We start from the raw sequence: 25,732 nt of genomic DNA on the forward strand, positions 1-25,732 counted from the left end.
GTCTAAGTCGATGTTTGAGGCAAATTTGATGAAATTCCATCAAGGCGTTCCTCAGATATCGCGTTAACGAACATCGGACGGACGGACGGAAGGACGGACGGACAACCCGGATCCATAATGCCTCCGGCCTGGCTATCGCCGGCGGAGGCATAAAAATGGAGCATGTGGGCAATGTTCTCTTTTTCAATTTTGTCCCGGAAGTGATGTCATCAGTAATGTCACTTGAGCAATTGTGCATTGTGACATCACTGATGATGTCATAGGCATAACACTTTATGGCATAACACGTTATGTTCAACTACTTGAACACTACTTGAACATGTTATGTTTCTCTTTTATCTTTGTTTAATTTGCCACAGATCTGGATGGGCCCTGTCAGGGACCTGTCAAGGATCGGCAATTCAAGGTGGACGCAAAGGTAAAGTCTTCTGCTTAATGCTTGAAATGTGTTGTTGATCCTATGTATGCATTTCGTTCCAAAGCCTTTGCCTTTCTATCAAGGTAAAAGGACGGCTATTAACACATTCACTGCCAGCCATTTTTTTTTTTACTGTAGGTAGCTTCTGCCAAGCCGTTTTTTGAGGATTCTGGCTCATTTTACAAGAGCCGAGGATAATTTTCTGCTTGGACTTTGTGAACACGAAGTTCACAAAAGTACTAATAGAATGTGTGCTTTCTCTGTCTAAAAGAGTTAGTTTGTAGAGTTAGTAGTTATGTAGATATTAGCCGTTGAGTACAGCATGGTTTCAGCGTGTGAGACAGGAAGCTGAGATAATCACAGTTTTGTGAAATTCAATCAAACAGGCAGAACAGTCACTTTAACCATTTATTTTTGGCATCAGTGAGAGATCAGACATCTGAACAATATAGTTCTGAACACCCTCTCCTTTAAACTCCTCCCTCCGTGGGCGTGTCTGGTGGCGTTTGTCACAAGCCAGTTTCTCCTGCCTGTCTGAGCAGTGAGCAGCCTCCCTCTCTGGCGGCCCCTCGTCGGCGAGTGTGGCGACTGTGGATGGGACTCAATCGTTTCTTGGATTTTCGGTTGAGAGCTTTGATGAAGCTTTGTGCGATTCTAGGCTTTATGCTGCCCACCCAGTCTATTTTTGGAACCCCCCACCGTTGTGCGCCGGTGTGCAGCAGCGTGAAAGCGTTTTCGCCTACAGTATGAGAATGAGGCTCGTTCGTTTCTGGGTTTTCGGAATGCGTGCGATTCTGGCCTTTCTGCGGGTGTTTCAAAGTGTGTTTCACCCATAATCTATTATGCAAATTTGCAATCCCCCACGCCAGCACCGCTCTCCGCTCTCGGTGTGCTGCTGCTGGCGCGGCCGCTCTCGGGCGAGTCTGGTGACTGATGACTGTAAAATCGCCAAGCCATTTCCTTGAGAATGGCTTGCTCCCGCGGCTGTTTTTGGTTGGCTTTCTCTCTGTCGGGAGAGCACTGTCGCCACTTAGTTGGTCGGTAAAATAGATTATACACATTCAATACTTCCAATATTTTTATAGGAGACGGGGGGAGCGTTGATCCACGCCCGACCGTCAAATTTTTTTTTTTTTTTTTTAAGACGAGATATCTCGTCTTTGGCACTCAACGGTTGGATTCTGTAAGACGAGATATCTCGTCATTGGCAGTCAACGTGTTAAGAATCTAAAATACAAGATATATAATATAAGAAGACACTGCATCATTGCATTTGTGTTATTTCAGTGTTGATGTCTTTACAATTATTCTAAAATGTGAAAAATAGTAAAGAAATTGTGTATGTCCAAGCTTAGTGTATTGGTGACACCTTTGGGGAAATATCAGTAATGTGTAGTAAACAAAAGAACAAAATAAAAAAGTAAAGTCATAAGTGACAAGTAATACATAAATTCAGAACATACCAAAAATATGAAGGAGTAGTAATACATCAGGAGATAATTAAGGGAAATTGTCTTATTCATAGAGTATATTGACATACTGTAGACAAATTTCACAGTGATGAGAACCACAACAGTTGTCGGAGAGAGCTCAAAAAGAATCAAAAGTGCTTTGTAAACAAAGAAACGGACAACAAATGCTTATCTGAGCAACATCGCATGATAATGGCACAGTTGGACGTGGTTACAATGCTCAGACTGTTTGTATGCTAATGCCGCTCACTGTGTGTGTCTATGTTGTTCGTTAATTCATAGCTCATAACCGATTAACACGTTGTGCTTCGTAAACAGCTAACCAAATGAGAGCCGCACATCAGCCATTTTTATGTGCATATATTTATCTGCTTTTTCCATCAGGACAGTAAAACCAGCCAACCGTTGGAAGAGCTGTACATCAATAATACACATTAGCCATCATTAGCATTGGCTGTGATGACTCTTTGAATGCAAGCTGCTGAGTTGATGAGAATACTCATTATCACCTCGCACCAGATTTACAGCAACATCTCATCCAGCCAAAGTGAATATACCGGTACTCATTATCACCTCTGCACCAGATTTACAGTAACATTTCATCCAGCCAAAGTGAATATACGCATTATCACCTCTGCACCAGATTTACAGTAACATTTCATCCAGCCAAAGTGAATATACGCATTATCACCTCTGCACCAGATTTACAGTAACATCTCATCCAGCCAAAGTGAATATACTCATTATCACCTCTGCACCAGATTTACAGTAACATCTCATCCAGCCAAAGTGAATATACTCATTATCACCTCTGCACCAGATTTACAGTAACATCTCATCCAGCCAAAGTGAATATACTCATTATCACCTCTGCACCAGATTTACAGTAACATTTCATCCAGCCAAAGTGAATATACTCATTATCACCTCTGCACCAGATTTACAGTAACATTTCATCCAGCCAAAGTGAATATACGCATTATCACCTCTGCACCAGATTTACAGTAACATTTCATACAGCCAAAGTGAATATACTCATTATCACCTCTGCACCAGATTTACAGTAACATCTCATCCAGCCAAAGTGAATATACTCATTATCACCTCTGCACCAGATTTACAGTAACATCTCATCCAGCCAAAGTGAATATACTCATTATCACCTCTGCACCAGATTTACAGTAACATTTCATCCAGCCAAAGTGAATATACTCATTATCACCTCTGCACCAGATTTACAGTAACATTTCATCCAGCCAAAGTGAATATACGCATTATCACCTCTGCACCAGATTTACAGTAACATTTCATACAGCCAAAATGAATATACTCATTATCACCTCTGCACCAGATTTACAGTAACATTTCATACAGCCAAAGTGAATATACTCATTATCACCTCTGCACCAGATTTACAGTAACATTTCATACAGCCAAAGTGAATATACTCATTATCACATCTGCACCAGATTTACAGTAACATCTCATCCAGCCAAATACTCATTATCACATCTGTACCAGATTTACAGTAACATCTCATCCAGCCAAATACTCATTATCACATCTGCACCAGATTTACAGTAACATCTCATAAAGCCAAAGACTCATTATCACCTCTGCACCAGATTTACAGTAACATCTCAACCAGCCAAATACTCATTATCACCTCTGTACCAGATTTACAGTAACATCTCAACCAGCCAAAGACTCATTATCACCTCTGCACCAGATTTACAGTAACATCTCATCCAGCCAAATACTCATTATCACCTCTGCACCAGATTTACAGTAACATATCAACCAGCCAAAGACTCATTATCACCTCTGCACCAGATTTACAGTAACATCTCATCCAGCCAAAGTGAATATACTCATTATCACCTCTGCACCAGATTTACAGTAACATCTCATCCAGCCAAAGTGAATATACTCATTATCACCTCTGCACCAGATTTACAGTAACATTTCATCCAGCCAAAGTGAATATACTCATTATCACCTCTGCACCAGATTTACAGTAACATTTCATCCAGCCAAAGTGAATATACGCATTATCACCTCTGCACCAGATTTACAGTAACATTTCATACAGCCAAAGTGAATATACTCATTATCACCTCTGCACCAGATTTACAGTAACATTTCATACAGCCAAAGTGAATATACTCATTATCACCTCTGCACCAGATTTACAGTAACATCTCATCCAGCCAAATACTCATTATCACATCTGTACCAGATTTACAGTAACATCTCATCCAGCCAAATACTCATTATCACATCTGCACCAGATTTACAGTAACATCTCATAAAGCCAAAGACTCATTATCACCTCTGCACCAGATTTACAGTAACATCTCAACCAGCCAAATACTCATTATCACCTCTGCACCAGATTTACAGTAACATCTCAACCAGCCAAAGACTCATTATCACCTCTGCACCAGATTTACAGTAACATCTCATCCAGCCAAAGACTCATTATCACCTCTGCACCAGATTTACAGTAACATCTCAACCAGCCAAAGACTCATTATCACCTCTGCACCAGATTTACAGTAACATCTCATCCAGCCAAAGACTCATTATCACCTCTGCACCAGATTTACAGTAACATATCAACCAGCCAAAGACTCATTATCACCTCTGTACCAGATTTACAGTAACATCTCAACCAGCCAAAGACTCATCATCACCTCTGCACCAGATTTACAGTAACATCTCATCCAGCCAAATACTCATTATCACCTCTGCACCAGATTTACAGTAACATCTCATCCACCCAAAGACTCATTATCACATCTGCACCAGATTTACAGCAACATCTCATCCAGCCAAAGTGCAATATGGCAGGTTGAGAGAGGGTGAATACGTTGACACTTGTAGATCAGGCAAGAGGCCTGCAGAATAATGCACCAATTTTGCCACAGTAAATGAAATGTGGTCTACTGTATCTGTGCTGTTAAAGCAGCTACGAGCAAGATTTTCGATTGTTATTAAACAGTCTAAATTTAATATCGATGCCTCACATCTTACCTCTAATAGTAGACGAGACCAACGCAGAGTAGTCTCGCTTGAACCCCGAGTGAATCGGCGAGTGTGGTCTTGATGTTAGTCTGTCTGCGGCCGGGGCAGATCAGGAAGTGAAATGAAACGGTTTGCGGCAGCCACTTCGGCCATAACCACAAAATAACAAAATGACTTAAAAAAAACCTGTTAGAATATAACGAGAGATGTTCGCGAGAGTAGCAAGCCCCTGCATGGCGTTCTCCTTGTTTATGGTGTGTTGCTAGGCAGAGCGAAACGGCGGAAGGCAGGCAGCTGCCGTGAACCGTTTCGTTTTCACTTCCGGGTTTATCCGGCCCGCCGGTAGACAGATAGAGAGAGAGAGGCCCCTGGTGACGCGAGGGTAGTAGACAGACACAGACTCTATAATCATCAAGAGAGCAATCTCCGATTCACACGGCTTTGGTCTCAGCTACTAGTATAGGTAAGATGTGATGCATCAATATTGTAATTATACTGTTTAATAACAATCGAGAATCTTGCTCGTAGCTGCTTTAAGCTTCAATGTGTGAAAATCTTATCTAAGTGTTAATGAAGTCATGAAGCAAAGTAATATTTGATGACATGCTACAGCTGGAAATTTACTCCCACCACTAATAAGAGTTATGCTTCTTGAGTTAATGATGACCGCTCTACAAGATGTTAGCGCTAACATACATTTAATAAAATGGCGACAGCGAGGAGAGAACATTTTTTACAGCAGTGTGATATTGAAAAGGAGTTAATTAAACTACATCAGCTGAGACGACCCATATAGATCGCTGTCCCTGCAGAGACATTTACAGTAGCACCGCAACCTTTTCCTCATAAAATTACATTGAATGTTAAAGCTTGGAACACACCAAGCCAACGAGGAGGTCAATCCTTTGGATGATTTTTTTTTTTTTTTTTTTTTACAAATGAGATAAGCCGCACACTCTCTATATTTATACAAACAGCAATGTGTTATTGCTGTTAGAGATCTCCCTCTCCAACACATGCAAGGTGAGATATTTGTCATCTGGGATGCTGAAAGGCCTGAAGCAGTCTCACAGTGGGCGGATCTTTACTATCTGATGCAGGGAGAGAGACAGAAGGAGGCAGAGAGAGAGGGAGAGGAGGCTGAGGGAGAGAGACAGAAGGAGGCAGAGAGAGAGGGAGAAGAGGCTGAGGGAGAGGTTGCAGCTTTCCCATGGTGTGGGATGGCGTGATGCATTCGGCGGATCTATTTATTCATGAAATTAATGTAGCTGCTGTGTAGCATATTGCAGAAGCGTGGGACTGTTTCATCGTCAGGGATTAAGCTTTGGACCCAGACTAAGCGGGGGCGTTCACACCACCTAACACTGAAGCCTTTACCTTTTAGTTTGCTTCATTAAACCCACTAACTGGACCGAGGCAGACTGTCCTCTTCCAAGTGAACTGTGATTGGTTAGAAGCCAGAATGTAATCTGAACCACTGCAGGAAATGACCCCACACATCTGAGTCGCATCATGAGGACATCTGAGAGCAGCAGTTACTCATGCCTGGAAAGGCCCGGCATAACAAAGTGAACCAAAAGCAAAACAGTCTGGACTGAGGCTCATATTCGGCTATTCGTTCATGTGTTCAGAACTTTGAACACCAGATAAGTCCATCAAAATCTCTATCCTGGCAGGATGACAGGTTAGCAAAACTCTGTCCAATAAACAAGCTGCTGGTCAGTCCATGTGACTTCTGTTTACAAGCTCTGGTTTGCTTGTGCGATCCTAAATGAACCGAAAATAACAAGGCGACAAAGCAAATGTTTCTGATTCAGACCAAATAAAAAAAAACTGTAGGCTTTATTGCACATTAAAACACTTACTTAAGACTAAAGTAATCATGCAGAGATTTCTGTACATCTACTATTTCAATGCAGTTTTCATTACAGGATTCTAAGGAAAATTAAACACCCAACTGTGTGTGGTTAGTCCTTGCTAAAGTCCCAAATTCACTTGGATCCACCCAGGCTCTGCAAGGAAAACCTGGTGCACTAACACTGCCCCAGTGGAGTTTGGGACGGTGGGTAAAAGAGCCAATATACTGTATCTGGGACAGTGCTTATCGGTGCAGGGTTTAAAATGTCCTATCACACAATTCCAGGAAGTGAGTGTGTGTGAGGTATGCTGTTTACTACTGTATTACTACTTTTCAAACCATTTCATTTTTTTGGCCCCTGACTATCTACTACTAAGTTTAAAAACCTGCCGTGCTCCAGAAGTGAATAATCCAAATTTAATGAGAACAGGGAAATGATAACGCAGACCTTATATTAATGCAAACCTTAGCGATTTATTCACAAACATCTCAAACGCCTCACTGCACTCTCTACCACTCGTGGTAAACAGTAATCCACAATATTTGTGAGTAAAGTTTCCTATCCACTCTACACTCACTATATTGTTATACAGTACACTCTCTCCAGTGATGCTCCCATAGTGGTTTATTCCGCTTGTTTTGTAGAGCTGGCAAAGACCAGTTGAGGTCTAACCGTTGCTCAATAAACCTCTTATTACACCAGAGAGCAATATCCAGTTTGCAGATACATATTTTCTACAGTGGAAGTCATTGTGGAGTTCCCCCTCCATGCATTTATCCTGCATCTATCCCTCACCGCTTCTCTTCTTTCTTCAAGTCAATACAGAAGTACCAAAGGAGTGCATTGTAAAACAAAATGTAATGTTATAGTACTGTAGGCCATTTTGTCGCAACTTCTGAAAGCTCAAAACTTATCTTCCCCAAATGGTTCCTCTTGGGGAGGAAACAGAGGTGCAGCTTTCTTTCAGGAGGCATAGAGGAACACCATACTGTAGATGTTTTTGCTTTTTTTATGCCGAACACCTGCTTGTGTTTTTGGATACGCATGCACTGCCTCTTCACCCTAATCCAAATTTAAGCCACGTTCATGAGAACCACCTACATTTTCAAGTGTGACTATAATCCACTTTAAGGCGGGTTAATCTTGAATGATGAGAGTTATCTATAATACATTTGGTGGTAACTTTCTGTACTGGTAAGTATTGCAGTCCCAGATAAATAATCCAGAACTCATCAGACTCAGATGTCGGCAGTTTGTTTTGGAACTGCACTGAGAAATGAGAAGGACTGAATGCTGGATGGAAATTATATGACAATCATAAAATTGAAATGAATCACAATTCTTTATACAAACTTGAAAAAGTGTGACTATAAAGATTCTTCGGTATATTTTAGATTCACAACACAACACACCAAGCATGTTTGGAGCAATTTATTCAAACTTTGGAGCGTTTTCTCCTTTACTGTAGTTCATTTTGTCGGGAAAGAACACATACAAATATCTCAGTCCTCTTCAAAAGTGACCTATGGTGTCGTTTGCTAGGAGAGATCCGAATTCCAAACCAACTACACAGGATACAAACAATCCCAACATGCCCTTTTTTGGGGTGGGTTATGGGTATAAGGAGGTGATGTAGATCTGACAGCCAGCAGTTCCTCATGCTTGGAAAGCCTGGCATACCAAAATGAACTGAGGCAAACTGCAGTCTTGGAAAGCCTGGCATACCAAAATGAACTGAGGGCAAACTGCAGTCTTGGCTGACGCTCTAATCCAAGACCCACTCCCTTACAAACAAACATGGACAAGGATGAAAAAGAAGAATTAAAGGGAGTGTGCCTTGGCTCCCCCCCCCCTTTTTTGGAAATGTCTTTGTGTGTTCTTAACTGGTTAAGAACTGGAATCAGATTAATTTTGACTGAACCATACAGCCTGGTAACCAGCCCCAATGAATCCTTCATTAGGGTCTGGACGCAAGTCTATCCACCACTTATTCAGTGACATATTTTTCAGCCCTAAGGGACCGTTCGTTATTTAGGGAAGGGTCCACTGGAGGAAAATAGGGGAGGGTAATTTTGTTTTAAATTTAGTCTGAGGGAGGGTACACTCTCTTTAATTTGAGTCCAGGGGAGGGGTATACAATGTTGATTCGATAAAAATATATAAACTTTTTTTGTGTGTGTAATGTTTGCTTTTCGGACTTCAACAACTACTGAGTTGCTTCATTTACACCCCTCCTGTCCAAACTGTTTGGTATGTCCCGGTGCATTGTTTCTCTTTGGCGGTCTGATCTGTCAATCTTTGTGCTTGGCCTATCCAGACAGTGGGCGTGTACAGTATCTGGCGAATCGGTGGCGCTTTTCTGGTGATAATATGGAAGTACAATAACCCACTGGAACAAAGTCGAGCAAACAAACAGACATGGCATCACAAAATATATATGGGCTCTATGCGCAGATAAGTCGTCTTAGGAAGTTGAGTTACGGCTCACTCATCTCCTAAATTACGTTAAGTCTACAAGGGGTATTTATACCACCAGGATGACATATATGTTTCACATAGGGTTGTGTTTTTACGCACAATAATAGAACCGGCTAACTTTTTTTCCATCAGTCATTGACCGCTATTTAAACACAAATATTGATATGCACAGACTGAAGATTGTTTCACAAGCGAAAATAGCATTATGTAGCGACCGGAGGAGGCGGTCACTCTGATTGGTGACAGTTCTAAGCAGTGCAAAGGATTATGGGAGTTCCATGTTCTTGTGGGAAGCTGTTACTGTACAGTTAAAAACGTGGTTTAGTGATGTTGTGCTCATGTTTTGATTGCATTATGTGGTATGGCAATGTTTGTGTGGCCAGAATATGTTTAGTTTTACTATCAATGTAGCCACCATGACTGAGACTGTTAGTGTGTTCGATCACCTCTGGCCGGAGTTTCTGCAAATGTTAGGTTAAAAGTAAGATATCTGTGTCAGTCTGCATTCTTCCACGCAAGCTCGCCACAATATTGTTTGGGGAGGGTCAATTATATTTTTCAAATCGCTTCGGGAGGGTGAAGGAAAAATATATTTTGATCAGGGAAGGGGCACAGCTTTTTATTTCAGAGCACACCAAATCCCTCCAGTGACCCCCTTTCTAAATAACGAGCAGTCCCTAACTGATTGGTTGCTGTCTGTGTCAATCATTGAACTCTTTGACCAATTGCAGTAGCAAAGCAGGACAACCGACGATTCTGCGGCAAAGAACTTAAATTGATAAGAACTGATGGCTAACGGGTTGATCCACTCAGTGGTTCCACTGCAACATCAAGGCGGGAGCGCCGTTGGAAAAAAAACACAGTTCTTGCCTTCAGTACTCTTTGTCTGCTACATCCGGGTACCTACACTGCCAAGCATAAGGCGAACAAGTGAAACGTTTGGTCACTCACACTGCCGTTTTGAGCCCGGTGTCGGTGAAGTGGTTACAGCAGCAGCTAGCTAACCTAGCTATTAACATACAGGTGTTATCGGTAATGCTAGATTGGGTCCCGCCGCCTACATCGACCAGCCAATCACAGTATCTGTCCTGAATAACCACAGTGGATGGGCTTGGGTCCAGACCGATATGAAGAGTGATGACAACTGCGATTCATATGGGGCTGGATACCAGGCTAGAACCCACGTCCAAAATGTCTGATCTCACAGGATGACCGGTCACAGAACCGCCTTCCCACTAACAAGCTACTTGTGAGTGATGTATTTTTGTTTACAAGCCCTGCTTCACTTGTAATTGGGCAGCGTGAACCGAAACGAAATGCAAATAAAATGTTCCTCTATTGTCCAGACAAAAGAAAAACTGTATGTGTGATTTCTCCATCTCACTCTCTCTCTCTCTGCCCTAACCAGTATCTGCCTTGTGCTGATCACTGAGGCATCCTCCCAACCGCAGGCTGTGGTGTAAAGAGGAGAGGCTGCCATATGAATATGCATAACCTTCACGCGCTAATGTCCGCAGACAATCACCAACCAGAGGGGAGACAGGCGACAGTGGACTGTGTTAATTATACAGTTTCTCTGACCGTGTCCTACCGCGGTTTTGTTTGCACAGTACGATATTTGTTTGTTTGTGGCATTTTCCCTCCTGCACCTCTCAAACCCCAAGTTTGGCTTGACAGTTTTGCAAGTTTAATGAGGTTAATTTGATCTTTGACTACAAGCTATTTGCACCTCCCATGGAAATCTCTATGCAGTACCAAAATGATGGTCAGAATGCAAAGTATGAGACAGAGAGTGGAGAACAACATGTGATGATGACAAGTCACAGCCAAGAGATTTTCCATATCTATCACTATGTTGAGACAGCAGGCACATCCAATTTGATTTTTAAATCTGATTTCAAGGCTGACTGTCCACATTTAAATTAGAAGTGGCCAGATTAGATAAGTATATTTAGACAGTATAATCATTTGCATGGATGGGATGACATTGAAATTCAACATATTGCAATACATACATAAGACGTATCGTGGGGCAGAAAAAAATGAATTGCTATATTAGCTCCATGTTATTCTGCTATAGTAATCACAAATGAGACGACTTGCCCATCACAATTTCACAAGCTCTCCACCCAAATGATATTATTTTCACTTTGTAATGACATTTTTAAATTTGTTGTTTACATTCTAGCAAGCCAATGCCATTGCTAGAAAGATTTGTCCCTCAAAAATAAACATAATTCTGCACAGGCAGACTATCATGTTGTGGTTGTATCGAATTGTATCATCAAATAAGCATAGGGGAGAGTGGGGTGAGTTGTGCCACTTTTTACTTGCGGTGTCTTTAAAGTGAGGGCATGACAGTAATGCCTCCAACTACAATATGTAAATATATTTCAGGATGTTGTGCACCACTGGGAACACTCCCTTTGGATCTTAAATAAACTGTTAAAAAAATATGGCTATTCTTAAAAAAGTGGTCTCTTGGCACAACTTGCCCCCGGTGCGGGGTAAGTTGTGCCTTTGGAGAGAATACGTTGGGGTAAATTGTGCCATTGATTACTGAAGTAAAACAGAACATTTTCATCTCATATACTGTAATGCTATATCAAAGCAAGACAAAATAAAGATAACACTAAAGTCCAGTGTACTATAACAGGGTTAAACAAGGCTAAACGGTAGCAGCAGTTGACCTACATATTTAACATTTTCAGAAATAAAAATTATGTTCAAAATGAACAAAATCAACTATCACAGAGCCAGGCTACACTTGCCAATACTGCAATATTCTTCAACAAGGTCTATTTAAACATTTAAGAACAAAATGAAATAAAATTTCACTAAATCAACTGCAACTGCACTGGCACAACTTAACCCAGGCCTTTTGGCACAAATCACCCCATCCCCACCATTTTAACAAACTTGTATCATATAGCTGGTTTGGAGCTAACATCATGCTAACAGTATAGCCTCATATTGTAGCTTACTAAAACACTAACACATGTGTGAAATGTTTTCAAGCTTGTCTATAATTGTTCAGACACAACAATCAATAAACCTTGATCATAAAAAATTTACTTTGAGAGGCAAAAAACAGTTTTTTTAACTTAAATGTGCTTAGCTCTTGTGCCATCTGCCTCCCTTCTTTGCAGAGTGAGTAAAATGGATGCCTCTTCAAAAATGTGTGGTCACATGACCAATTTCTTCTATGGTTTTCTAGATACAAGGGGTGGCACAACTTCCCCACTGGCACAACTCACCCCACTCTCCCCTATCCCTAATCACTAATAATTTTCTCTCATTACGCCATTGTTTGTCATAGTAACAATTCATGCAGGCCGCATTTTCTGTCCAACAACTTTGGATGCAGCAGGCTATTAACACATTCAGTGCCAGCGACGCCATATGGCGTCATTAGAAATTTACCGTAGAGTGCCAGCGACGCCAAATGGCGTCAATAACTCGAAATTTTTTTTTTGACGGGGGGGTGTCGATCTATGCCTCTTACATCGCCTCTTACAATGTCAGAGGTATTGAATGTGTCTAACCTATTTTACAGAACCCTTAGGTGGCGACAGCGCTCTCCAGATGAGAGAACGTGGAGTGAAACACACAGAAGAAGTCATTGGGGGGAAGGAAATCGCATCGCATCCGTCCTATGCAGCGGCTTCATTGAAGCAACGTTTAGCTGTGCCCCTGCAGCAGCCAATCTGCTATCACAATTGAGCACCTCGGTGTCCGCTGCAACAGCCTCCGTGTCCGCTGCAACACCCATTTGCATGATCAGCCGTGGATTTGTTATTATTCTCAACTTGAAGCATGGGAGCTGGTACACGCGGCTGTAAAAAAGCAGGATCTAGCGGACTTTTTCAGTGCTGAGCACAGGCAGAGAAAACAGCAGAGCAGAGAGACACTCCTCCCACAACGGGGGGGGGGGGGGAGGAGGAGGGGGGGAGGTGGGCACGCAGAGCCAAGTACACAACACAGACCCAGACAGCAGGACAGGGTTGGCAAACGCAAGCCAGAATATCCGATGCCCACCAGCAGCAAAAGATCAGCAAGAAGCTGCAACCAGCAGCGCATGCAGGCGCCAGCGCTGCTGGTTTCAGCTAAAAATATTATTCTTCCAAACAAAATTCCCTTGCCTTCACTGTTTTATTGAAGGAAATTATTTTTGAGGTGTGACTACATCAGAAAATTAGCTTCAGAGTCAGTGATGTGCTTGAAATGTTTAATTTCACAAAAGGCTCATTATCTCAGCTCGTAGAAAAAAAGCTCTGTTTTTCGTTCAATCAAGCTATCTTCTCCGGCTCATAACTAAAGAACGGAAAATGGGATCAATAAACTTTTTTTTGCAGGTGATAGAGGAGAGTCTCATCGTTATTTGTGCGTGTTCAGTGTTTACATAGTAATTATTAAAGAAATTATATGACTGTTTTAAAATGCATTGCGGCCTATGTGGCACAGCAAGCAACCTTTTGCCCAAGGGCCGTGGCACTGAAAGTGTTAACATGGAAATTTCGCAATTGTTCATTCTGACTGCATGGCGGTATTTTGTAGTCGTGGTGCAGAACATGTCTGTCTGATGCAACGTCAGCGATGAAGGAGGCTGGTATCTGCCAACTTGTCTGGTGTGGGTGTCATGCTCAGTGCGTGATGCTAAATACGTGGTGGGTGGTGAGTAATGGAGGAAAAAAAACACTTGAAATTCGATCCGAGTGGTCATACTTTCAGAGACGCACATTTGAATTGCACTTCTAGCCACCTACGCATGTGGTTAGAGTCTGATCTGAAACGTGTCGGATTCCATTGCTATCGGATATTGGAACAAAACAAGAAAATCTGATTTGAGCTGCCTTTCTGCACAGGTCCCCTCTCTGCCTGAACTAGGTCACTTGTTAGCTTTACATATACCACAGATAGAAACAGAGCTTGGAAAAAACAGTTTTAAATATTACGCCCCATAACTTAAATGGAATGGGCTACAGAGTACCTTAATTTTGGAGTGTCTCGTTCCACTGGAAGATTAAATTTTTTTGATGTGTTATGTTGGATATTACTTGGGATTGTTTCCTTCAGTGGGGAAGTGTCAGGACCTTCAAGGTATTCAGAGAATACCATGAATTCTCAGATGGAAAAAATAAAATAATAATAATAATAATTAAAAAATGTATCTATGTGGTTCTTATCTGTGATTTTATAGTGTTAAAACTTGTTTTTTGTGCATGCAGGCCACATTTGAGTGGTTTCTGCTGGGAAAGCATTTCAACCAATCAGATATTTTCTACAGACTAGTGTCTGGGGAGAATATCTTCTATCCAAGGGATTCTGAGCATCGATAGAATCTGATAGAATTCACTGACCAATGAATGAAAGCATATGTGTCGATTGACAATTGACTCAACCAATCATATTTGAGTTTGTAGTCAATGGGCGTATTCTTTCACACTCAGGGGTCCTCTAGCTCAGAGGTTCTCAAATGTTTTTCAGCCAAGGACCCCTTACAAGATAAAGAATATACCGGGGACCCCCTCATTCTCATTTGTGATTTTGGGCTACGCTTAATTGTTTCCACGGTAACATGCTTGACATTTAAATTGATAGGTTTGTTAGATTAAAATGTAATCCATGTATTTAGAATGATGTTAATTGCAAGTAAGAAAGCGATTACCAGGAAATGGCTGAAGGCCGAAGCACCTAGGGTGGATGATTGGATTGAAGTAATGCATGATATATATGTGATGGAGAAGCTGACTTATTCTATCAGACTGCAACAGGATAAGTTTAAAGGAATTTGGGAAAATTGGATCGAGTATATAGCGCCAATTAGAGCAGACTTTGTATAAGAGATTGTGCAGGGCAAGGAATCCCTTAGTTCAAGGTTTAATAGCTACAGATATGTACATGTTATGATTTATTTTTGTATTTTTGTTAATGAATGTAAAAAACATTGAGTTGATATAGAGATGACTAAGTAGATGTATGGAGAAGAGCATAAAGAAATGTGTGGTACTAAATACAACGGTCAATAAGCATACATATATAATTGAGAGAGGGGGGGGAGTGGGGAGGGGAACGCAGGGGTATGATTGGATGTATGTATGTATGAATGATATAACACTATGTATGACACAAGAAAATAATATTAATAATGTATCAGATGCTCTGTATACCATACTGAAGAAAAAAAAAAAAAAAAAATGGAATCCATGAACCATTTTAGATTTAAAGCATAAAATATTTCCGTTGAACTATGAAGCTTTTGCACACAAAAAAAGTTTTTATTTTTATTTTCCTGAAAACTTTTCGCGGACCCCCTGGCAAAGTGCCACAGACCCCTGCCCTGGGAGTCCACGGACACCCATTTGAGAACCACTGCTCTAGCTGACCTCTGTGCTCACGTGACTTGCTCTGAGGCGGAGCTATTGCATTTGCTGTGAGACACGGGGATTTCCACACAGCGGGCTGGTTCAGCACAGCGTTGAATAAGAATTTGATAGAGAACATGGCAACTGGTGGAGATGATATTTGGTGCAGCAGCAGATATTATCGCGGACTTACTGGCAGTGCCCTTTTCAAGACGCCGTTTAATTAAAACATTTACATTGTTGAAAACGGCCGTGCAACTCCCGGAAATATGGACTTAACTCAAGCTGCAAAAGGCTATGTTCACCTTCCAAACAACCAACTGGGAACGATACCCGTGGCTGACCTCAACCCAACACAAGAAGCTGTATTGCTGGGAGTGCTTGCTGTTTGGGACCAAGAAAGGTGCGTGAATTTTGCTGGTGTTTGCTGGGGCAGAGCGAGGTGATGTGTGTTTCTGTTGGGCAGGTGAGGCCTTGATTCAATATAGTGTTTCGACCACTATTTGACAACACACTTTTTATGGCATAGATTTTCGTTACCTTTCTTTGTGATGGTAATTAAAAAATAGGCACGATAGGCACGGTTCGCCACTGGTTTCCTTTAATTTGCAAACTTATGCATGTGTGTTGAACCTGTTTTATCTGTTGAAAGTGTTTTCTCTATGTACAACAGGTCTCTCTTGAAAGATATCCTGAACTCGCAACCTGTATAAAGGACAAATGAAAAATTAAATTCAACTTCCCCTCTCCTCCTCTAGCAGTTATTCACTATTCTTTCTACACGCTTCTATCTTCTATCTCACTGACCCTGCAATATTGATGCCCCTTCTTCTTTGCTGTCATGGTCATCAGCCCTCATCCCTCTCTCTCTCGGTCCTCCTCTCCACCATCATCTCATCCCCCTCTCTCTCTGTCCTCCTCTCCACCATCACCTCATCCCTCTCTCTGTCCTCCTCTCCACCATCACCTCATCCCTCTCTCTGTCCTCCTCTACACCATCACCTCATCCCTCTCTCTCTCGGTCCTCCTCTCCACCATCATCTCATCCCTCTCTCTCTCTGTCCTACTCTCCACCATCACCTCATCCCTCTCTCTGTCCTCCTCTACACCATCACCTCATCCCTCTCTCTGTCCTCTTCACCATCACCTCATCCCTCTCTCTGTCCTCCTCTCCACCATCACCTCACCCCTCTCTCTGTCCTCCTCTTCACCATCACCTCATCCCTCTCTCTGTCCTCCTCTCCACCATCACCTCACCCCTCTCTCTGTCCTCCTCTCCACCATCACCCCATCCCTCTCTCTCTCTGTCCTCCTCTTCACCATCACCCCATCCCTCTCTGTCCTCTTCACCATCACCTCATCCCTCTCTCTTTCCTCCTCTCCACCATCACCTCATCCCTCTCTCTCTGTCCTCTCCACCATCACCTCATCCCTCTCTTTCCTCCTCTCCACCATCACCTCATCCTCTCTCTCTCTGTCCTCTTCACCATCACCTCATCCCTCTCTCTTTCCTCCTCTCCACCATCACCTCATCCCTCTCTCCATCTGTCCTCTCCACCATCACCTCATCCCATCCCTCTCTCTATCTGTCCTCCTCTCCACCATCACCTCATCCCTCTCTCTCTGTCCACTCTACCATCACCTCATCCCTCTCTCTCTCTGTCCTCCTCTCCACCATCACCACATCCCTCTCTCTCTTGTCCTCCTATCCACCATCACCTTATCCCTCTCTCTGTCTGCCTCTCCACCATCACCTCATTCCTCTCTCCCTCTGTCCTCTCCACCATCACCTCATCCCCCTCTCTCTCTGTCCACCTCTCCACCATCACCTCATCCCTCGCTCCTCTCCACCATCACCTCATCCCTCGCTCCTCTTCACCATCACCTCATCCCTCTCTCTCTCTGTCCTCTTCACCATCACCTCAACAGTCTCTCTCTCTGTCCTCCTCTCCACCATCACCTCATACCTCTCTCTTTCCTCCTCTCTACCATCACCTCATCCCTCTCTCTCTCTGTCCTCTCCAGCATCACCTCATCCCTCTCTCTCTATGTCCTCCTCTCCACCATCACCTCATCCCTCTCTCTCTCTGTCCTCTCCAGCATCACCTCATCCCTCTCTATGTCCTCCTCTCCACCATCACCTCATCCCTCTCTCTGTCCTCCTCTCCACCATCACCACATCCCTCTCTCTCTTGTCCTCCTCTCCACCATCACCTTATCCCTCTCTCTGTCTGCCTCTCCACCATCACCTCATTCCTCTCTCCCTCTGTCCTCTCCACCATCACCTCATCCCCCTCTCTCTCTGTCCACCTCTCCACCATCACCTCATCCCTCGCTCCTCTCCACCATCACCTCATCCCTCGCTCCTCTTCACCATCACCTCATCCCTCTCTCTGTCCTCTTCACCATCACCTCAACAGTCTCTCTCTCTGTCCTCCTCTCCACCATCACCTCATACCTCTCTCTTTCCTCCTCTCTACCATCACCTCATCCCTCTCTCTCTCTGTCCTCTCCAGCATCACCTCATCCCTCTCTCTCTATGTCCTCCTCTCCACCATCACCTCATCCCTCTCTCTGTCCTCCTCTCCACCATCACCTCATCCCTCTCTCTCTCTGTCGTTCTCTCCACCATCACCTCATCCCTCTCTCTCGCTGTCCTCCTCTCCACCATCACCTCATCCCTCTCTCTGTCCTCCTCTTCACCATCACATCCTTTCCCTTCCCTTCCACTCCTCGTTCTCTGTCCTCCTCTTCACCACCACATCCTCCCCCCTTCTCTTCCATCCCTGACACTCTGAGCTCTCTCCATCCTCATTCTGGATTCCACCTGTCTTTGTGTGTCTTTTCATCCCTCCCCTCCGGTGCCCTTGCCCTTGTCAAACCCTTCCACCCTTCCCTGCTCCTCTATGGTCCACCTCCTACATCCATGCCCCAAGGAGATTTTCCCCCAGGATATTTGCCTCCCCGCTCCATGACCAGAATACAATTTCGGGATCGTACGTTTCTGGCATTCATGGAAATGTAATGAACATATCTGAACCAAAATATGTTGCATATCATGTTTCTAGATATGTGAATATTAATGTTATACATGTAATAGAGTAATGACGTGTATAAGATGAATTACTGTCTCATGTTGAAGTACATAGCGGGAGCCTATAGGGGTGGTATTGCCAGACCTTAGTCTCACAAGCCAGACTGTCTCTTCTACATTCTGCGAATGCACCATTAGACAGTCTGTAATTCACGGCCACAGTACATGGACAAAGGAAGTTGGGGGGGGGGAACACTTCACACCGGAGGAAGGTCGAACCGATGCAGGTGATTGGAGAAATATGAGCGGATGTACGGCCTAAAGGCGGGACATCCGGGACATACCCCTATCATCGCTCATTATTTTCCCCGTGTTTCCCTTTCCGTTTTGACCAAGTTTTCCCAGCTCGACGTACAGATGTTTAGGCGGAAGCATTTGAAAATTGCGAGAGCCAGCCGTCTGTTTTAAGAGACTAGCCAGACCTAGACCTAGAGAGCACATGTTGGACTCCCAACCGAGGCACGTCATGTTTACTATTGGTTTTAACTCCAACCCAAATCATAACCTTAACCAAAGTTGCTTTAGTTGCCTAAACCTAACCAACTTTTTTTTACTTGCCTAAACATAAACAAGTTGTTTTATTTGCGTTTAACGTTGGAAAGGCAGCAAAGTTTTCAAATTAACCAGCGTTTTGCTTCAAATTCGTTTTAGAAACGCTTTTGGCTGTTTCAAATTTGCTTTGATATTGTACATACTGTATCCTGGTTTTCAGACAGGTAAAATGCCAAAGTTTTATTCTGTCTCACTCCCCCTCACTCCCTGTCCCAGCTTACCCAACAGGATGACGATGCACAGCAGGATAGCGATGAGAGCACCCGTGCTGAGGCCGGCCGAGGAGAGGAAGGCTTCCCCCTGGCAGGTGCGGACGCGGCCGTAGCGCTGGCAGGGGCAGACCCGCAGCGTGAGGGTGCCGGTCCCGCTCAGCGAGGGCTCCCCCCCATCCCACACCACCACCGCCAGCTCGTACAGCTCCTGGGTCAGCTGGTTGAAGCGCCGCCGCTTGGCGATGATGCTGGCTGTGCTGTCTGCAATGACAGAGCGAGATTCATGAAGGGAAATTACAATAGCCACCCCTTGGATTAGGGTTAGGGTGTGTGATTCTCTACTCTTTTCTTTATCGAGGACCATCATTTAGTCCCTATAGGGCCACGGACCCCCATTTGATGAGAATTTGCCTATCAGACCAATCTAAGAATATTTGTATTGTATTGTATCTGTATTGTATTGTATGTCAAGTGAACACCGAGAGCAGTGAAACAGCCATGAACAAAACAGTCATTGTTCTACATGCTCTAATTGTGTTAACTTCTTGTAAATGAAATAATGACGATGATTAACAATTCATGAATTTGCTGGGGACCCTCTGGAACCCCCTCAAGGACCCCTGGTGGTCCCCGGAACCTGGATAGCATGTTGAGAACCACTGGCTTAGAGGACCGTGCAGTTCAAATTTTGGATGGGTTCCTCTTTCTTCTCAATTGCTCCATTCTGTCCATGAAGCTCAAGAGCCTGCAATAAGCCCTTTCTACAGATGGGCATTTTAATTGAGGTTATGGACTCTCAGCTAAACTGAAAATAAAAATCCAACCCACAGCATCACCATCCACTTGTTTTCGATGCATCACAAGCGAGTATACGGTATGTCTCACTCTGTCTCCTGCTTCCCTGTTTGCCGGGGCTAATTCATTTAATAAACCTTATCACTGTGTTGCACACAAGCAGTTCACCTTGGATATCCATAGAAACACTCTGTCAGTGTAACGTGTCATGTAGAGAAACACTCCTCTGTCAGTGTAACATGTCATGTAGAGAAACACTCTGTCAGTGTAACATGTCATGTAGAGAAACACTCCTCTGTCAGTGTAACATGTCATGTAGAGAAACACTCTGTCAGTGTAACATGTCATGTAGATAAACACTCTGTCAGTGTAACATGTCATGTAGAGAAACACTCTGTCAGTGTAACATGTCATGTAGAGAAACACTCTGTCAGTGTAACATGTCATGTATATAAACACTCCTCTGTCAGTGTAACATGTCATGTATATAAACACTCCTCTGTCAGTGTAACATGTCATGTAGAGAAACACTCTGTCAGTGTAACATGTCATGTAGATAAACACTCTGTCAGTGTAACATGTCATGTAGAGAAACACTCTGTCAGTGTAACATGTCATGTAGAGAAACACTCTGTCAGTGTAACATGTCATGTAGAGAAACACTCTGTCAGTGTAACATGTCATGTAGAGAAACACTCTGTCAGTGTAACATGTCATGTAGATAAACACTCTGTCAGTGTAACATGTCATGTAGAGAAACACTCCTCTGTCAGTGTAACATGTCATGTAGAGAAACACTCTGTCAGTGTAACATGTCATGTAGATAAACACTCTGTCAGTGTAACATGTCATGTAGAGAAACACTCTGTCAGTGTAACATGTCATGTAGATAAACACTCTGTCAGTGTAACATGTCATGTAGAGAAACACTCTGTCAGTGTAACATGTCATGTAGAGAAACATTCCTCTGTCAGTGTAACATGTCATGTAGAGAAACACTCTGTCAGTGTAACATGTCATGTAGAGAAACACTCCTCTGTCAGTGTAACATATCATGTAGAGAAACACTCTGTCAGTGTAACATGTCATGTAGAGAAACACTCTGTCAGTGTAACATATCATGTAGAGAAACACTCTGTCAGTGTAACATGTCATGTAGAGAAACACTCTGTCAGTGTAACATGTCATGTAGAGAAACACTCTGTCAGTGTAACATGTCATGTAGAGAAACACTCTGTCAGTGTAACATGTCATGTAGATAAACACTCTGTCAGTGTAACATGTCATGTATATAAACACTCTGTCAGTGTAACATGTCATGTAGAGAAACACTCCTCTGTCAGTGTAACATGTCATGTACCGTATATAAACACTCCTCTGTCAGTGTAACATGTCATGTAGAGAAACACTCTGTCAGTGTAACATGTCATGTAGAGAAACACTCTGTCAGTGTAACATGTCATGTAGAGAAACACTCCTCTGTCAGTGTAACATGTCATGTAGAGAAACACTCTGTCAGTGTAACATGTCATGTATATAAACACTCCTCTGTCAGTGTAACATATCATGTAGAGAAACACTCTGTCAGTGTAACATGTCATGTAGAGAAACACTCCTCTGTCAGTGTAACATGTCATGTAGAGAAACACTCCTCTGTCAGTGTAACATGTCATGTAGATAAACAGACATAAAAAGCCAGAAATTGGGTGAGAGGAAAAGAGCAAATGATAGAGAGAAAGACAGAGAGGCGTTTGATGCTTTGAAACAGACTCACTCTGGATTAGAAGGGCGGATCTCCAGCACAGCACCTATGCTTTACCAGCCAAGTTAAAGGGATACGCCACTTTTAGTGGTTTAGCTCATTTGCCATATCCCCCCCACATAACCAAGGGACACCATGCCTTTGCCGTCACTGTGCGAGCAGTATACAGTGAGCTACAGTCGTGAAGTTAGTAAGTATCGCCTTAGAATGGAGGCCAATGGTACACCCGTTCAAAATAACCAAAAACACAGATCTAATGGCGCCAAAATACATGTTGTGCTTCGGGTACTCACCACGAGATGAAATATTAATCCAAATACGGAGAAATTCTCTTTTTTTTAAGGTAAATACATAGCCGGAATTACTTCCTAAACATGGCTGCCAGGCATGCGCGACATACGTACATACATGCGTGTGTAGGTATTTATGTATGTGTAAGTAACTCGGTGTGGGTATTTACTCTGAAAATGACACAATACCCGAAGCACATATAAGGCGATACTTACTAACTTCACGACTGTAGCTCACTGTATACTGCTCGGACAGTGGTAAAGGCATGGTGTACCTTGGTTATGTGGGGGGATATGGCAAATGAGCTAAACGGCTGAAAAGGTGGCGTATCCCTTTAAACTCAAAGTGATGCAGCAGTCAAGCTCATAGTCACAGTATAGTTAATTAAATGTTTGGTTAATTTTTCAGTCAATAATCAACAGTGAGCAGTCAGTGAGTCACTCCTCTCTCCTGGGCGGACTTCTCCTTTAATCCAAAAACCAGGTCTGGACCATCTGCCAGGCTTGGCCTGAAACATCCCGGAGATAATCACAACCATGAGTGATGAAACACAGCCGTCTAATTGGCCTGTAGTCATAACAGGCAGTCTGTGCTCAACGACTGCACACACTGCACTCCAATATCCCAGAAGAATATTCTGGACCCTTCAAAATGAATACATCTCACCGGGAGGCAACCAGAGTGTCTTTGGAAAAGGAAACAAAAAAAAACAAGAATGCACGGTACAATGTGTCCACAACAGTGCTACTTACAGTCCCATTCATCCAGGAATCGGCCAAATGCGCTCCAAATGACTTCTGTAAGTAAGAGGGTCTTGGCATGTTTACAGGTAAGTCATCCAATACACCCCTCCTTTGCAAACAACCAGGGGTATTTTGCCTGCACTGACTGGGTCCCCAGCATGGTGGTGGTTGCGCAATAGTAGCAGCGCCTGCATCCCCCGCGTCCTCATCCGGTTCTCCTGCCTCGTCATCGCGCAAATTCTGAATCTGATTAACTGTCCAGGTGTATGGTGCTGCTGGTCGGAGCAGCAGCATCGGGTTCAGGTCCGACGGCGGCCGCGGTAACGTTATCCACGTTGGCTGTCACATCATCATCATCATCATCATTATCAGACCTGTCCGTTAGCAGTTTTTTGTCTCTTTACAAAACCGAAGTTATCAAGGCTTGTAAACCCCGTTGGCGGCTTCAGCCTTTTTTCGGCGGCATGGTAACGCTGCTAGCTAAAGATGAATTGTTAGCTCAGCCAGGGCAGGGCAGGCTGTTGACATCACGTGATGTTGCACACACCTTGGCTTCTTCTCCACCAGCTGGGTTGTAGTAGTAGAACACGCGCTCATGGGCGACGCATGGTGGCTTGGAGGTGAAATGCAGCCTATTTCACACAAACAACAATTGACACGGTAGTTTTAGAAAACTGAAGACATGTTTCTTATTTAGCCTATTTATCTAGTTAACATAAATAATTGAATTCTTACATTGAAAAATAAATTATATATAGCCTATACATATATATATATATATATATATATATATATATATATATATATACAGCTGTTATTGACTATGGGGACTATGGGGACTATTATTGACTATGGGGTCCCAGACTCTAACTATGGGGTCCAAGACCCCATAGGTCCCCCCATAACTCGAACCCTGACTGCTTACGGCTCGTGCACATCTACGATGGCAAACTCGCTTTTCCGCCTCGTCGCAGCATTTTGTGGGCGTGGAAACCAGCTTCCAGCTTGGAGCTGTAGCCTGTAGAAACGTTTTCAGGTCGAGGTACACAGGAGGGTGGGGGGAGGAAATGTGTAGGAAGAGCTGTCATTGGGTAGCTTTAACGAAAGGTCCCGCCCTAGTCCCGCCCCGCGAGCGTGAAGCCGCTCGGAGACAAGCCTCCTCTAGTCTGCGACAGCGAAACGCTGGGCGGTTCCAGCGGCAGGGGGCGCGAGGTTGAAATGGACCAATCAGACGCGGAAATGGAGCAAGACAGCCTATCAAGTTGCAGCGTCAAAGAGGCTTTCACAGGAGGCATGCCACCGAGCGTTTCATGGTGTGCACGAGCCGTTAGACTCTAAGCCTTAGAGGCTTGCATTGCATATTAATGGCACATCAATTGACACGCAGCCGCCCCGTGAAGTAGCCTACGTGTTTGAGCGGATGACAGCCCAGGCTGCAGGGCAGGGGCGTCGCTAGCCCTGGGCTTCCGGGGCTAGAGCCCCGGATGTTTTTTTCCTAGCCCCGGAGGTTTTTTATTTTTTATTTTTATTTTTTATTCAATAAACAAAGTCTGGCATTAATAATCAGTACATTATACAAAAAAATCTGACTAAACATTTACAAAATTGGAACAGACAATCAAATAAACAACAAAATAAAATAAATAAAGCAAAATCATTAAGTCAGAGTTCTAAACAGTTTTCTAAAAAAAAAAAACAGAAAATATCAGTAGGCTATGCAGGACCAAATTATCAGTTACTATTGTCATAGTGTGTCATTACATAATGTTTCTGCTTCACTCCTCACCACCTCCTCTCCACACGAGCTCATCATCTCACTATGAAATTATTCAAACAAATGACATGCGCCAACATGCACAGCATCACAGTAGCTACAACTATGAAATTATCTTATGTTATTTAGTTGTTTAGTTGTGAAGATATTTTCTGAGATAAATGGGCCTTGATGCTCAAGGCCCATTTATCTCAGAAAATATCTTACACAGAATATTATTAACCATACAACCTACAACGCTAGCATCAGCATGAAGCCACAGCCATCCACTCCAATGTCTATAGAAGCTAACGTTAGCATGACTGTCACAATAACAATGCCTTCACTTCACAGTTACATTAAACAAAACCACACATCACTGCTTCATTAAACCATTACAACAAACAATACGTTGTTCCCAATTCCAGCTAGGCGCTTTTGATTACGTAGATAGAACCGTAGGTTGAAGAGCGACATGTGTTTTGCGACCGGCCGGTGAGCACACCTTACGTCAAGTAGCGTAGATATAACATCACTACGTCCGCTCTAAGTTTCAAAATAAAAGTACCATATGATACAAAAACGGCACCATCAGAATTTAGGTTTACAGGAAGCGTGTACCTTAACACATTGAATGCCAGCCATGTTTTCATTCCTGTAGGTAAGTTGTGCCAGGGGTGTTTTTGACGATTCTGGCTCATTTTAGAACAGCCGAGGATTCTTTTCTGTTAAGAATTCATGAACACCAATCATCTAAAAATAACTAATAGAATGTGTGCTTTCTCTGTCTAAAAGAGTTAGTTTGCAGAGTTAGTAGTTATGTAGATATTAGCCGTTGAGTACAGCATGGTTTCAGCGTCTGGAAATTTATTCAGAGATAAATGGCTTTTTGTGAAACAGTCACTTTAACC

The 25,732-nt window shown here is 43.2% G+C and overlaps 1 protein-coding gene across 1 annotated transcript in view; it reads right to left on the reverse strand.

Annotated features, from left to right (window-relative positions):
• The window catches only part of LOC310772492 (cadherin-18), a gene marked incomplete at both ends in the record, with an annotated part of 175,127 nt that overhangs the window by 1,141 nt on the left and 148,254 nt on the right, over positions 1-25,732 (reverse strand). Inside the window, one exon of the mRNA XM_083632312.1 lies at positions 19,487-19,738. Within this exon, the coding sequence (XP_083488438.1) occupies positions 19,487-19,738 (252 nt within the window). The remainder of the gene's footprint in view (positions 1-19,486; positions 19,739-25,732) is intronic.

The sequence above is a fragment of the Poromitra crassiceps genome, assembly GCF_964638095.1.
Source record: "Poromitra crassiceps genome assembly, chromosome: 2".
Taxonomy (NCBI): domain Eukaryota; kingdom Metazoa; phylum Chordata; class Actinopteri; order Beryciformes; family Melamphaidae; genus Poromitra; species Poromitra crassiceps.